This window comes from Falco punctatus, assembly GCF_963210335.1.
Source record: "Falco punctatus genome assembly, chromosome: 12".
Lineage (NCBI taxonomy): Eukaryota > Metazoa > Chordata > Aves > Falconiformes > Falconidae > Falco > Falco punctatus.
The window spans coordinates 6,717,795-6,733,944 of record NC_137592.1 but is presented as its reverse complement, the minus strand read 5'-3'; the positions used below and the strand labels follow the sequence as shown (position 1 = coordinate 6,733,944).

Here is a 16,150-nt window from a genome sequence, read left to right as displayed (position 1 = left end):
AGCAAGTTATTCAGGAAAATCTCACTAACCTTCACAAATCCAATCTGTCTGCCACATGACCTCCATTACGGACCATACTTTTGCCTTCACTGCTATCAGTTTAAATCACCAGCAACTCTACTAACTTGATAATGTTTCTTTTGATACACACTACTGCAAAACTGAAACAAGTTTGCCCTTTCAAATAATTTATTTTCCATTTGTTTTGCAGGTCCAGATCAAACCCAAGATTTTCTCTGCTTTCAGTAGAATGAGCCATATTAGAAAAATATCACCCTCTATCAATAAACTCCAATCTAAAAGTCTCATACTTTCCCTCACGTCCCATTCATTAAAATATTTCTTTATGTTTACATTCTTCCTACAAAGGGTTTGTGACATTTTTATTTAAAGGAAGTGATATCAGAATTCATTAAAATAAATTTTAAAAGCATTTTGCACATTCACACCAGAAAGGTGATGCTGTTGATTTGAAAGTTAGCGTTCCCAAGACATATGGATATGTGCAAGTTCAACACAGGAAGACACTTAATTAACACAATAAATATCACCTCAAATTGTTAGATGTATCTTTTTTGACCTGATAACCATTTCTCACACTGTCATATTATTCTGCTGGAAAAATAAATAATCCTTAAAAATGTGGAATTGTGAAGAAAAGATGTAAACAAGCAAGTAATGTCTTAATCCAAAATAATTCTTTGCGCATCCTGTTATTTGGATTGAAGTCTTAATCTCAGGCCTAGTGATGAGCTCGTCACATCACAGAACTTACTGGTATACAACTGGCATAGGATAAAGGTCAGCCTATTTCCTTGTAACGAGTGAAGTGAGATTATTTACTGCTCAATTTACAGGCTGAAAGTGCATTCTGCAGTGTTTATCCATTGGGAGAAACAGAAAAAAATAGACAACCCTAGTTTCTCCCAAAAATACTCTGTAACTGGGGACTGCTTAGCAATTGCACTAATAAAACATTTAAAGAAACATCAGGGCTTAAGCTACTCAAAGCTTATTGGATAATTAAGCTGATTGTCACTTAGGACTTGATGCTGAGAGGTGCTGAGCAAAGTGCCAAGATCCTCAAGTGAATAGTCCATGAAAACTGCATCATTTGATTTAAATGTACACTCCAGTTCAGAAATAGGAAGATGCCTGAGATCAAGTCACAGGGAGATTTGGAAATATCAGTCTAGAACTCTTTTTTTTTTTTAATATTCCTTTTAAATATTTGTGGTTCACTGAGGCTAAGAAAATTCCATTCATTTCTCCATGCTGTTGCCCATTTAATGAGGCAGAGAAACATTTTATTATTCCCCTCTGATGAATACACAAGCACCAAAACCCAAAGCTGAACAGTGAAACAGTAAATTATTTCAATCCTCTTAATTCTATGCTTTTTTGGCAGACAATGCCATAAGTAATTTTACGTGTGCAGCTGCAGACTCAGATGAGATTTCTTTTTAAACTTTGGAAATCTTTAAATTGAGTGACGTAACGAAAGAAATAATTGTTACCTGAACAGGGAGAAAATAAAAGGATAGCTTTCCAAATACTACACTGTTGATCAACTCTTCCCCTTCCCCTTTTTTTTGGAAATGAGTCCGAATACTACTTTACCAGGGCAACTCTCCCCCATTCAATCCAAATCCATGCAATTCAAAGTCCCATGAAACTCAGTAAACTGAAATAACCTTTTCCTCCAAAATCCTTCCCCAAAATTCTTGAAGAGTTGCCTGTGGTTGAATTGGAATGCATTTGGAAGTGTTTGAATTAAGTGCAGCTAGCCTAAAGGGCAGTTTGGCTTCCTACAGAGGTGTAAAGGATCAAAAAGGGATTGTGGTGGACAGTGCATTGTTATTGTGAATTATGCAGTGAGCTGAAATGACACTGGAATAGTCATCAAAGTTCCTAAGAGCTGCTCTCTTCCAGTTGAGCTGACAGAGTGACTCTGAGCTCTGAGGTTAACTGAAATAAAACCTGAAAGTGCTGTAAAATACATTTGCTCTATTTGACTTCTTTCTAAAGTTAGAGCGGTGATACTGCTGACCCTATTTAACTCAACGACATCATCTGCATGAAGATGACCACGAAGTTTAACTAAACACATATGACAAGCTGTAGCCTTCATAAAGATAAATGGATTTTTTTGATATTCTAAGAAACCAGAAATCATCAGTCTGAAATCTATGAAATCATTCATTGGCTTTTCAAATATCTTCATTTAAATAACACTCAGAAGGAAGGAGTCATTATCCAGCACTGTTTCATTAACAGGCTTACATGATACGTGACTGTTTGTAAAAGCAGCTAGTCCGAAGAAGAAAGAGCTTGGAGGTCCTTTCCAGCCCTGTGTAACAGAAAGGCTGCACTGGAGTTATGAGAGGCTTACTGCTGTAAAGGATCAGCACCTTGTTAATTTTTTCTATAACTTGAATATGTATCATTTTATGCTGCCATAAATTTTTCAGGTACAGTGCTAATATTAATTATTGATTGGATGTAGAAGTGCCAACTCCCATCAGGTGCAATTAATAATGCATGTCGAATTGGCAGATAATTAATGTATGTTCTTTGAAAGTGAGTTAGCATGCATTAGATGCTTATATTTTCCATTATCGAGGACTGATTTATAATTTTTTTAAATGGTATCCATTATACTTTTTGAGGAGAAAAAGGAATTTTATACCTTAACGCTGTATTCTCACTCATGTGAAAAACCAGAGAGATGCAACATTTCTAAGAAAGTTTGCACAGCTTATGGTGCCTCTGTAGATCTGTTGGACCTTTTCCCCCAGGTAAAGCCTCACTGAACAGCACCATTTCCCACAGACCTCCAGGAGCCCACACCACTCAGCCGGCCCTGGCAAAGCCGGGGCTCTGAACAACAGAGCAGCTGTGAGCAGAAACATGAACGCAGGCTACAAAATGTTACACCTTCCTTGACAGCTGGGACTGTAAGAATATGGTCCACTGAAGCCAACAGAAGCCAGCTAACTCCGCTGGGAGCAGGCGCTGACTGCAAGGGCACAGGAGTCTCAGCTATTACACTGAGATTTAAGTGTAACTCTGACCCATGAGCATAAATAACAAAAGTCTCATTGATTTCAATTAGAGGAGGCTTGGGTCTATTTACTGTAACTGAGTCGGTTCTTAGAAAAATAATTAATCCCTTGTCATGTCTCATGTGTATTGATTTTTGTAATTACAATGAAATTGGAGGCAAGAGGGGTGGGTGGGGAAGGAAATGTGTTTATTTATGTTTAATTTGATGCACAAGCTGTAAAGGACAAAGAAATTGAGATGTAATGACCATGCCCATCCTCGATGCACTCCTCTGTGCCTAGATAAGGACTGCCAGACACACACTATAGTGGACAATCTAAAATCACACACTGCTCTAATGTACAGAATCCAGTACTGCGGTGTAAAGAGCTGTCTTTCTATAGCAGCCTCCACAGCATGCAGAGGAGATGCCCAAGGGGAAGAAGATAAGGACAGGACAAGCTTAATGTGTATCAGTGCTAAGAGGAGGAGACAAAGAATTAGAATGGGTGAGAAGAAAAATACAAGCTGTTGCTGATAATAAAGCTGCCAGTAGATAATGTAAGAGAAAAAAAAAAAAAAAAGGAGTAAGAGAAAAGAAAATAAACTTGGACTTGTTTGCTAATGATGCTGTTAGGAAAAAGACAGTGGCAGGAGAGCATTTGAACTTTGCTTCCACTGTACTTGCACTAAAATGGCAAGTTAGAAATTTCTTGACCTAGAGTCCATGAGTATTTGACTTCTTAATGAAGTGATAGTCTCCTTTTCCAAACATGTTTGTGGGAGTGGCTGGCCTGTTTCCATACACACACACACACATGGATTTGATGACAATACTCGATTTCTAGTTTCTACATAACCAGAGATTAGTGTGTCATTAAGGTATCCTCATTACTTACACAGATACAGCATGACATCCTGGTCTCATTAAAGCCAATACCTACACTGACTTCAGCAGGACCACAATAAGCTGAGGAACTATTTCCAACCTCTTGCCTAAAAGTATCAGTTCAGGAAGTAAAGTCTCCAACTCTTCTATGAGGAAAAAAAAATTGGTTTTGGTTATCAATAGCCCCACAAATGAAAGCTGCAAAACAGTCCTGCATTCAAACATTAAAAATAAATTATATATATGACAGGCAGAGTTTACGGGTGTAAATCAGTCCTGAGTTAAGTACTTCCATCTAAACACATGGCATTTTAAACAAAAAGCAAGCCCTCCACCTCCGTACAGGGAACCAATTTGAATCCAGTTTGCGTTTTTTCTAAAAGCTGTTGTCTAAAATGTCAGAGCTCTAAGGCAAATTTTCTTTTGGTGACCTACACACACCACAACATGGGAAGCTGCAAACTCATAATTTAAAAAAGAGAAAAAAGAAAAATCTCACTGGTGTGGCAGTCTGCTGGTAACACTTTACGAAATTATATTCTTCCTGGCTATGACAGAGCTCTGTGCATACAATCATAACACAACAAACTGTGAGTCAGTAATAAATAATCAAATGACAGTGATTGATGATGGTAAATGTCTCCAGTGGAATTATTAGTAAAAATACTAAAAATTCTTTCCCTCTTAATGTATTAAACTCTTTGTTTAGGGGTTGAGTTGCTACTGCCAGAAAAACCGTTTAACACAGCTAGCATAAATTTTAGTGGGTGTCAGCATGCCGAAGCACGAGAGACTAACCTGTTAAATAAGTTGCCCCAAAAAAGGCTGCTGTTTGCATAAAATACATTGGTTCTTCTCAGCTGGGAAATCATTTGATCTATTTTATATCCTATGCCCTGTCACTTAGGAAGCAAATATGGATATGAAATATGAACATGAAGCAAAACGTAAAAAGAGACTTAATAAAATGAGTAATTATGTTTTCTCTAAATCCTCTCATGCCAGCAAGAGGCACATACCATCATGAGCTCAGCAAAGTCTGCCCGTTTCAGTATGTGGGAAAGGAAAAAAAAACACATCCTGCAGCCAGGCCCTGTGAGGCACATTACTGCAGAGGGTTTTCTCAGGAGAAACGGAGAGCACTGACTGAGCAGTGCTGATTACCCCAGTGCTTGAACTGATGGCCAGATGCAGGGGAAGACAAGGGATCTGGAGCTGCTCTGTGCCATGACCTAACACTTGGCACAGGGACAGCTGATGGAAGAGTCTAACACTACTGGCCCAGCACAATCTTTCAAAATGCAATCCAAGTCTTTAGTGACAAATTTTCAGTGCTTTATGCTACTTCTGAATTAAAGTGATAAATTAGGGGGGAAAAAATCCAGAAAAAAAAAGAAGAAAGGACACAGACACAGTGTCCAAGTATTTGTGAAAAGCTAGTGTTAGAAATACTGGCAAATTATTCTTTGAAATTTAAAATTCCAACATTTAAACCGCAGCCTTTTTAGTTCCTGAGAAGCTCATGACCCTACAGCACCAAATATAAAGCATAATATTATTGTATAGCCTTTATACCCAGATGCCCACAACACTGAAAAGTTCCTGCTTATTTATAAATGTTATTTCAAAAAAGATGAGCAGAAAACCAGAATTGCAAACATTTTTATTTTTCCAAACTGTTGTAAACTTCTAGCTATTCAGACCGTAGCCTAATTTATTCTCTGGATATTTCACAGAAATGACATGACAACACTGATTAGCTCACACCCAGTGCTAGACTTTAAGTTGTAATACAAGCACAGAAACAGGACTATGGACACGGACAAGGAATTAAAAGTGAAGCCTAGAACACACATGTGAACAAGTGAAGTAAAAATGAAAGCAGACATGACACAGCGGGCTGTGAAGCGTCATACTTGGATATGAACTCTGCTGAAAACAAGTCTCCCTCTGTACAGAAGTCTGGTTATATATAGTTACCTAGGTTTTCCTACAGGAAAATCATGTACGAGTGAAGGACTCTGAACCTTCTCCATTGAAGTCAATGGCAAAAATACCACCAGCTTCACTAGGAGCAAGAGTCAGCCTGCAGCCTTTAGGATTAAAAATTGTATTTCAGAGTATTACAAGTAGATGCAGTGCAGAAAAACAAATAGAGGAAATCCAGCAATCAATGTAGAATATTAAGCACTATTATTATGAAAATCTCATTGTTTTCCACAGAAATATATACTCATAATTTATCACAAATATCTGCGGCAAGCATGCTAAAAAGATATCTCCTTTTCTTTTCAATGTAAACTGTGTTTTGGTTTTGTACTGCTAAAGCACAACGCAGTGATGGGCACACTCTGCTGGTCAGAAGCACCGTTTACACTGGAAGCTTTTTAACAACACAAGTACTAAAACCCAAACCCCATCTATGACATCTGCACTTGAAGTGGTGCTCCATACTAAACTGCTACTCGACATCTTTTTTCATCCTGAATATTAAAGACAATGGCTATGATGCTATGAATGGACTTTTTCATGTTTAAACATCAGCCTACCTGCTGGAGGAACACTTCCCTGAACGACAGTTTTTAGCAGTATAACACATGTTCAAAAACTCTTTACCTTAGGCTTTTCATCCAGTATTTGCTGACGAATCTCCTTGTGTTTCTCTACAAGTTTCTCCTGTCTTTTACTCTGAGCATCTTCTAGCTATAAGAAAATAGCAGAGGATCTTCAGAGATTGCAAATCCTCACTTTCCCACCCTTTCCCCAACAAATATTCCATCCATCAAAATTAAAACGTTATAATCAAAACTACGAATAATTCTAATATGAATTAGCACCATTGTCACAACCACCCCTGAGGACAACTGCTGTAACAGTTGTGTGTGGACAATATCTCAGATTTTACACATGAGACTTAGTATCAGAAACGTCTAAAAGACTTATTGTAGACTTATAATGCTATTAAAAGCATAATGCATTTTAAAAAGTCATATTATTTTGCTTTATCTTTTCGTGTACAAGCTGTGTTAGATGGACTCTGTTCCCAGAAGAGGAGGATTTGCATCCTAGAGTCCTACATGCACAAATTTTGGGCCTTATTTAATAAAGCACTCAGACATGTGTCTGACTCCAACAGGAACTACACACAGTTAATTTGCTAATTCTTCAGGTTGCTTCCTGAATCAATGCCTCTGTGAGCAAAAATGGGCCAACTTTTGAACTGAACTCTCTCTGCAGTGAAATTAGGAGAAAATTCAATAGTAGTATATGTTTCAAAGTGATTTCACATACCAAAACACTGCGGTGCGTACTTTCAGCCCAGTGTAAACCACCTACAGCTTCAGAAAAAACACCTACTAGCATCAGTAATGAAATTCTTTGATTAGTGTTTACAGAGCTCATAGAATTTTTTTTCATTTGAGTAACTGTATTAATGTAATTAGGGTTAAAATTGTTAAAATATACTCTGCAATTAGATGTTTATTGACTTTCAGAGTTCCTTATGCAATCTTTGCATTTGTGAGACAGCAAGTCAATTAAAAAAATCGGTACATTTTCCATGAATAAACACAGGATATTCAAAGATGTAATCCTAAGCCTATTAAAATCTGCCACTATTAGCACCAAGCCCCAAACACTGACTAACAATTAATGAAGATCTGTCTGAAATTCCAGTTTTCCTTTAACTGGAATTTGGAGAGAAGTCTACACTGCATGTGTTAAAAATCAGCATTTGCAGAACCTTTACAGAAATGCTTAGAACGCACAGTTTAATATGACCTAAAATATGAAAGATAGTATTTTACCCCAAAACTGGGAAAATAAAACATATGGCCTGACATACCCGTTTTATGTACTGCACCACCTCCTGGATATACGATCGAATCATTTCAGTCTTCTCTCTGGGGTGAAACAGTCAACAAGTTATTGTAGTCAGTAAGATAACACCAACATATTTTAATCACTCCTTACAAAATAAGTAAGGTTCTGTTTTGAATGTAAGGATCTGCCTACTTAAATTTTTATCTGCTTCCTAAATGTGCCCTTTGTAACAGGCTGCAACTTTATTGTATGAAGGACTCTGACTTCCCCATGACCTACCACAACAAACTCCCTGCTCTGTCACAACAGGCTTTTACCATAAGGGTACTGCCACGTCTTGAAAGTGATGGTAGCGTTCCTTAAAGCCCAAACGTTAGTCTGGGAGAGTGTGCTATCATCAGTAGATGCACACTGCCACATTGTGGCACGTTATATAGTAAAGAACTGCCGCTGTCAGTGAGCAGATACTGCTGGTGACATCTCTGAGACAATGGCAAAGTTCCCACAAAAAGCAGGGCTTGACTTCGGTGCCCAGCTTTGCTCTGTAAACCTCTTAAAGCTGAACTTGGAGGAAACACTTGAACTTTAAGTGACTTTGTGAGGTAGTTATTAAAGTGATCATCAGTCAAAGACTGAAGACAAGAACCCCCTGTGATAAATGCACAAAAAATAACGACTTGTAGATACTCAAGTTGACCAGATTCAGGACAGTACTCTAAAACCTAACTGCCTAAGTCAGGAACAGGGAACTGCTGGTCAGGTGGCACGAAAATCTGATGGGTTTAGGTAGATAGACAAGCCCTGCATGCATGTAGGAATTAGAAAAATTAAGTAAGAACAATTTCTTTCCCAAATTTCTGTAAGAGCTTTAAATAAACAACAGCCTAACCTGGATGACTTGAATGGGATTCACCAGAAGGTCTCGCTACTCTCTGTCCTACTCAAGAGTGAGGACAAACCATGTCACTGGACAGAGGAAAGCTGTTTCCCATGTAGTTCCCCACCTCACCTTTCCCAAGAGCTCTTTGAAAAGCCTAGCAAAGGAAAGCCCTTGGGAAAAATGAGAAAAAAATAAAATGAAAACAAAAAAGAATTTCCACCTGTCTGTTTCTGAGCCTTTCCACTAGTATCTCATTAACCTCTCAGCAAATAATTTCCTATTGCAATTGATTTTTACTGCTATAACATTTTCATAATGATTGACTGCTTTTTTATAATATGACTTCCATACCCTCTGACTGGCTCTAACTATATTGAGTATTTCTCCCTTTTTTCATAATCAATTATTGTCATTATGTTATCTTTTTTTCTAGGATGTTTACTAAAATTCTGTAATATTGATTCTTATCTGTTGCAGTTCATTGTGTGTGTGTGAGCTTCTTTCAGTGTTACCAAATGCACAGATTCTATTTTGAGATGCTCCCAAGCCCATATAAACCTTTTTACCTGTAGAAAAGCAAACAGTTGTGTCTTTGTTGCTTGGTAAAGCTTGGATATTCTAGATTATTTTTTTTTTCCCTCCTGTATTTTTAACTGAATATCCCAGCAAATGATGGAAGATTAAAACACTCAGTTTTCTTTTTGAGCTGCTTGCCAAAACAAATTAAGGAGGACAAACAAACCTAGATACTGTGCCCTTGGGGAGAATATAATCAATTTGCACAACTACAGTTTGTATTGTCTGGTGGTACCTTAATGAAATTAATATTCCTGTCCCTGTTCCCAGCAACTGCTCCCTCAGAGCTCAGTTTTCCTCTCTCTTCCACCCAAAGTGACTGCACACTGCGTAGCACTGACACTGGAGCAGAATCAGTAGCACAGCATCTGAGGGGAATTTCCCACAAAAGTAGAGCAAACCTTCCATTGTGTTGCTGCTACTTGTTCTGGAGAGCGGCTTTAACAGAGCTAAGAAGATTAGCTAACTCACAGATAAAAACCTAAGTTAAGGTGAAATCAAACCCTGTGAAATTGAAGCCACGAAGTGTGTTTATACCCAGAGAAACAGTGTCTGGATTAACAGCATGCTGGCAAATCACTCTGTTGTGCCACTCACAGGCGCAGCCCCATACCACACAGCACCTTTGCAGCTGACCCAGACTCTCAGTGCTCGAGCAACAGGAGATTAGATTAGTCCCAGGAAATTAAATTTGTATCAGCAGAAGTAAGGAGGACTCCACTGCTCTGGTGAGGTATTCCAGTCTGACTAGAACCTGCCTTGTATTTAGGGTTGAGACCTTTCTTTGATTTTCCAGTTGTGAAAAATCTTGTCTCTTTATAACATATAAGGATATGGATCTAGGGATATACTTACTCTTCCATTTGATTTTTATCCTTGGATTTTGCTTCAGTGATCTTCTCCTGCCTCTTCTTGTCCATTTTTTTCTTCAATTCTTTCTTTTCTCTAAAGCATAAAAAATAAAGGCAAGTTCAAAATGTATCTAAAAAAACCCCACATGGAGTAGCAATCAATTATAAGGGGAATAGCACCTTACTTTTCACATGTTTCTTTCAGTTTCTTTAGCTGGCTGTTCTGACACTCCTCTGCAACATCTGTCAACTTCTGAATAAGCTAAAAAAATCCCAAGAAACAAAAACATGTATTTTCAGCTAAACATCATACATACATGTAAATTTCCTCAACAGTCTGTAGCAAACATTAAAGTGTTATACCATCCCCTGATTAATTAGCAATGATCAAAAGCCAGTAAAAACACTTACCAGTGTAAATATATTCTTAACTTGTGGACTTCAGCCAGACTTGTATATGTCCAGCTTGCACAGAAACTACTACTTCTTTGCACATAAAGGTGATATAGTTTCAGAATATTAAATGTAAAACCAAAGAATATATTGCAGATTTTAACTTTGCTAGGAATTAAAATGCCTACATTAATTCATAAATAGTCACAACCTGAATTTATGCAATAGAAATTACAAACTGAATTCCCATGTCACTAAATATTCCAGGTTTTCTGTGAGTGCTGGAAACATTCCTCTTGCATTGAACATTATTACATGGAACAGCTTGGATTTCAGGGTAGTCAGGTGGATATTGAAAATTCACACACGATAGCTAAGAAAGCTAAGCATAGTTAGGCATAGCCTACATTTTGACCACAGAAATAAGTTTTCAAAAAACCTGAGTTGTCAGTTTGAAATGTGCTGTGCAGCACTGGGTCCAACCTCATTCATTCTGTAACAGCTAACAAAAAGCATGCCTGTGGTGGTGATGCTGACGGGAGAGGACATACGGACAGGGCTTGTGTGCTAGCGCAATGAATAGTGAATCAAAGTGGGAAATGGGACCAATTTGGTTTGATCACCCCCTCTAGTTTAAGTCTGATTCTCTAAAATAATCCTCTCAGGATGATAAACCAGAGGATGTATAATAAAGCCTAGCTAGTCTGATCCAGCTTTTCATTCCTTAGATAAAAGAAGAAAGACACCGGTGATAGGCTCTCCTCTAAAAGAAAGACATCAGAAAGAATCTCCCAGCTGCAAGGCAGATTTTAATTGGAACATTAACTTCTGCACAGCTCAGAGGGAAAACTGTCTGAAGGTTCTGTGCTAAAAAATGAATTTATCCTAACTGGATAATGTAACTTTGCTTTGCGAAATGCCATTTTCCATTTTGAAATGAGAAAGGAGTTAGCTTACAATATAAGCCCAACTATGTGGGTCCAAAATGGTTCATTTTTATAAAAAAAAAAAATCTCTGAGATGCAGCCAGCAACTGTTACTGGAACGCAGACTGTCTCCCCGTGGCACAGGTAACTGCATCCATGTGCACACTGGAGCTGCTGTGGTTCACATACGACTGGTGACAAACAGGGCACCACTGGGGAGCCGCAGCTCCATGCTGTGACCTGTGGGAATGAATTTGTGAAAAGGCATGGCTGAGTGACACTCACACATATCACTCCTCTGACCTGCTCTTTTTGGATGGCAGGGTAGAGTAAACAAATCACTTCACCCAACAGTCATGAGGCAAAATATCACATAATAGAGAAGAAATTGTGAGGATTCTCTGGGGGTGAGAAACAGTCTGCAGTCCCATAAAATCCTTTAAAAATATTCTTTTCTGCCTGAGAACATCCATCGGCATCAGCTGCCATCTGCTCAAGCTCCTCTATTTCAGCTCAGAGAGCCTATGATCCTGCTGTAGTTGTCAGCCAAACTTCAGCTGTAAAAACAGAAGCTGGCCTGGACTGATGGACACAAAATATTTCTTCACTATACAGATTATGTCCTGCAGCCCCTTAAAGCATTCTTCTGCAACAGGAACACTGTGTGGCACAACTCTGTGTCCTGAGGAATGTTTGAATCTATTTTCATTTATTTATTTTCATGGTGTTTCAATTTATTGTCCATCTAATCCTGCCTCCTTGGGAGTTGTACGTTTAAAAGAGTGGCAGAATAAAACAGGAACATCATCCAAACGTTGCACTAACCCAAGACTTACATCACCAGACTCTACATTAGCAGTACTAATAATCCCGTTGCTTTTCTGCCTTCCATCCAAAGCCTTCCAAGGTTTGTGACAGTGACACAAGTACCCCTTGAAGCTGCAGCAGACCACAGGGAAATCAAGCTCTGAAATGGACTCCAAGTAAGAGGAAGCCCCACTTAATGATAATGTCATGCTGCTCTCATTACTCACCCTGAGACTGCTAAAGAAAAGTGGACAATATAACGAACGTACCAGCTTAATGTGCTCTCGTTTCTGGTACTTTTCACTGTAATACTGCTCCTGTCGGAGATTTAGCAGCTGCTGTTGTTGCTTCTCCTTCAGCTCAACTAGCTTCTGGGTCATTTCAGAGTCAAGTGCAGCTAATTCCTGTTCAATAGTTGAAGAACTGTGGTCTGGGCTGCCTGTTTCAGATCTGCAAAGACACACACACACCCCACCAAGGTCTAAGTCACTAGGCAGGTACCTTCTGCCCCATGTTTAAACCTTGTTTTTGAGGCAGCTGGTTATATGTAGCCCATTAGGGAGTTCCTCAGCCCCACATATAGTGCCAAAAGATGATTTTAGCTCTAGTAAGTCCAATAATTTCATCTTTTACTAAAAAAAGAACATTAACAGTTTGTTAATGTGATGGCTATTGCTTTTAAACCTCACTTTACTAATGCAGAATGGTGATGTGAACCAGACTTGGTATAAATGAACTATAAATGTAACTGTGAAGATTTCCCATAAACAGATGTCTATGGAACTTGCTTATCCACTTCCAGACATGTTAACTTGAACTTCAAAGCTGCACAGTCCTCAGCAGAAATGATGAATGCTAAGTATTTTGAAAACGAAATCATCCCTGCAAGCACTTAGCAATAAATCTAAGAGCACAACTTTACATCTGCATTTATGAAATGCTTAAAATGGTAGGAACATCCCTTTATTTGTTATTTTCTCCCTGCTTCAGGAAATGCCACACATAGCACAAACAGAGCAAAATGCTCTATGGACTGATACTTTAGGAGGAAAGTTAACACCCCAGTGGGGAATAACCTCAGAAAGGCAGCACAAAATAAAAATACAATGAGAAGCTAAAAGGCAACACTAAAGGAACAGGTTTTTACCTTTTGTGGTTGGTTTTTTCCCCCCTTTCTTGAGACAGAAGGAAGAATAGATGCAATTGTGAAAGGAGACAGAATGACACTACAATGCTCAAGGAAAAAATGAACAGCAAAAGCAGTATCACTCTCAGACCAGCACTAAAATAAAGCCAAGGGAAAAAAAATTATGCTGTGTCCCTGCTCCACTGCTGTTTACTGCTGTACTCAGGTGTTAAATCAGTTGCCTGGGAAACCTCAGAACAGTGAATGAGATGGACAAATCAGCAAAACCTTGAACAGAGAGAGCCGACACTGTGAGAAAAATGACTTGGCTACCCAGAAATATGCAGATTACAGTGCAGAGAACTTGCTACACACTGGCTGCCTCTCTTCTCTCCCAGGTTCAAGTTTGCAGCTGCTGTCAATTCGAGTTACTTCAACTGGAATAATGTGAAGCTGCTTTCATCAGTCTGAGGACATAAACCCCAAGGTAGCCTCTTTTTATTTCTTGTATTTTTATTGTATTTGAATATTCTGCTAAGAAGTTAAGTGGTGTCAGTGTGATAGGTGAGGATAATTTAAATACAGAGCCAGAAGGCAGAATTAATGAATATTAAAGTCAGCATATTATGCCATTACACTATACATTTGAAAGCTGACATTTTTCTTGTAGTTTTGGGAAAAGAAATAAGGCCAATTTCCAAGCACTGGCTAAAATACTGTCTTCTAAGGGACATGGCCATTAAAGAAACTTCAGAACACCTGCAAAACACTTGTGCATGTGTATAAATAAATACGTCAAACTTCCTACAGACAATGGCTTTACTGAACCCTGGCCCAATTTTAGACAAGGGCACAAAACATCGATTACTTCTGACCAGAGACAACACATTTTTATCGCAATCCGATACAGGGACTCCTGATGAAGTAGTGATTTATACTTTGCAGTTACAGGCAAATAGCTACAGTAATAATTTAAAATTATTAAATTATTATTTTTCCTGGGATGCGGTATTCTATTACAAGTCTGCTGCTTGAGAGAATATGTACTTGCAAGTTTGAATCCCTTAAAAATATATTCCTGCCTTTTTAAAATTCGAGCTCAGATTTTTTAACCTTCAAATTTCTCTGTATCTGCACATAAACCCGCACATCTCTGAAATCACTGTAACAGTTCCACTGAATAGACTGCAGGGTTATATTGCCTGATATCATGAATGATTTATGGTCAGATCATAACAAAAGAAAAAGAGAAGATCCTTTTTGCTCAAAGATAAATGAGTCATGTTATTTATTCAGTTTGATTTTCTGCTTAAATTTGAATAGAATATGCTAGAGAAGAGAAAGAAACGTGACTTTTTTTGTTTGCCACTCTCTGTCACACACATTGATGATGGAAAATACAGTGGATAAAACATCACTGTGTGTGCAGTTGACAACCAGACCTCAAGCGAGTTTGTTAAACTTAAGTGTAGAACCTGGAAGCCTGAAAACTGACAACCATTAAGGCCAGCTGAACAGTATATCATGAGCGTTAAGCTCTTATTAAGCCAAATGACATTCTGTCATCAGGGAAGCGTAAATGAATAAGCTCCTTCCTAATGACAAGTTATGGCCTAAATGCCAGTCACTTACATTTAGAGGTACTATCACACTATCAGCAAGGTTGGCAGCCAGAGCATGCTTGCAGCGTTTTACTCTTATGGTCTCCTACCAAAAAGTATCAAGTAATTTTTTTTTTAATGCTCATTCACTGTCTTTGTATTTAAGAACTGCAGCTGTATCCATTTGATGTAGAAGTTAAAGGACTTTTGTGCTTATCTGATTACTTTAAAAACTAAATTATGTTCAAATGAGAATGCTGCAGTAATAAGAGAAATAAAAATTCAACTGCAACAGTCTCATTCTATATATGTGTGTATATATTTTGTCAGGAATTAAGAACTGATCTTCATTAACATGTAGTTCCTTACCATAAGAACAAGTCAGTATTTGTGGAAAGATTAAAAAGCCATAACAGTCTCTGCATTTCAAACTGATAAACACAACTCTCCTTTTTTAGTAATACCTAAACAAATAATATAAAAAGTGTATCAGCACACACAAGGAGAAAGGGCAATGCAAGACCTAGAGAGACAGCACAGAAGGGGTACGCATGCAAAGCCAAGCAATCATTAAGAGATCTCCAGGTGGTCCAGATCAATCATCATTTAAACAGTAGCCAGATGTTAATAACTTCCAGGTCTTTCTTTCACCTAATTATGTATCTGATGCCTTCTAGTCTAGCATGAGGTTTAACAGGGCTCTAACTTGGAAACAATATTCTTCATCCCAAATTCAGAATATCCATTTTACCCATAACCACATGAGAAGACTATGTTTTGTTCCTGTTTTGACACTTGGTCTCTTCCACCACCAGACAGCACATTGTGGTGGCCCAGAGTAAACCAATTGCTTAATATGAGCAGAATGACTATGCGTGCTGGCTGCAAACACTTTTTGCTTGAAAAGGGAGCTACATTCTAAAGTTGTATTATTAAGTGTGGGACAGAAGTTTCCATGGAACCGATCCTCCTCCTAAAGTAGATCAGCAAGGCAGAAGATGGGGTGCTCTGATAAAATGTGCTGAGTTGACCTGAGTAGGAAAATAAAACACTTTATCCAGGTAAGTTTCAGTTCTTTCACACTGCAGTCTGGCTCCTGAACTGTCTCAGCATGCAGGGGATATGCTCTCTCAGTTCGTCATTAAGCTCACTACCTAATCACTGGATGCTGTTGCCAGTACAGCCGAGTCACCTACCCATACCAGTGGTCTAGGGAAGGTCCCAAGATAAATAT

The 16,150-nt window shown here is 38.4% G+C and overlaps 1 protein-coding gene across 3 annotated transcripts in view; it reads right to left on the bottom strand.

Annotated features, from left to right (window-relative positions):
• Positions 1-16,150, bottom strand: part of PLCB1 (phospholipase C beta 1) — a 408,255-nt gene that overhangs the window by 54,438 nt on the left and 337,667 nt on the right. For all 3 annotated transcript variants that reach the window (XM_080407721.1, XM_080407722.1, XM_080407723.1), the window contains 5 exons: positions 12,459-12,639; positions 10,249-10,325; positions 10,068-10,157; positions 7,779-7,836; positions 6,551-6,637 (listed from right to left, as the gene is read on the bottom strand). In XM_080407721.1, coding sequence (XP_080263847.1) covers positions 6,551-6,637; positions 7,779-7,836; positions 10,068-10,157; positions 10,249-10,325; positions 12,459-12,639 — 493 coding nt within the window. The remainder of the gene's footprint in view (positions 1-6,550; positions 6,638-7,778; positions 7,837-10,067; positions 10,158-10,248; positions 10,326-12,458; positions 12,640-16,150) is intronic.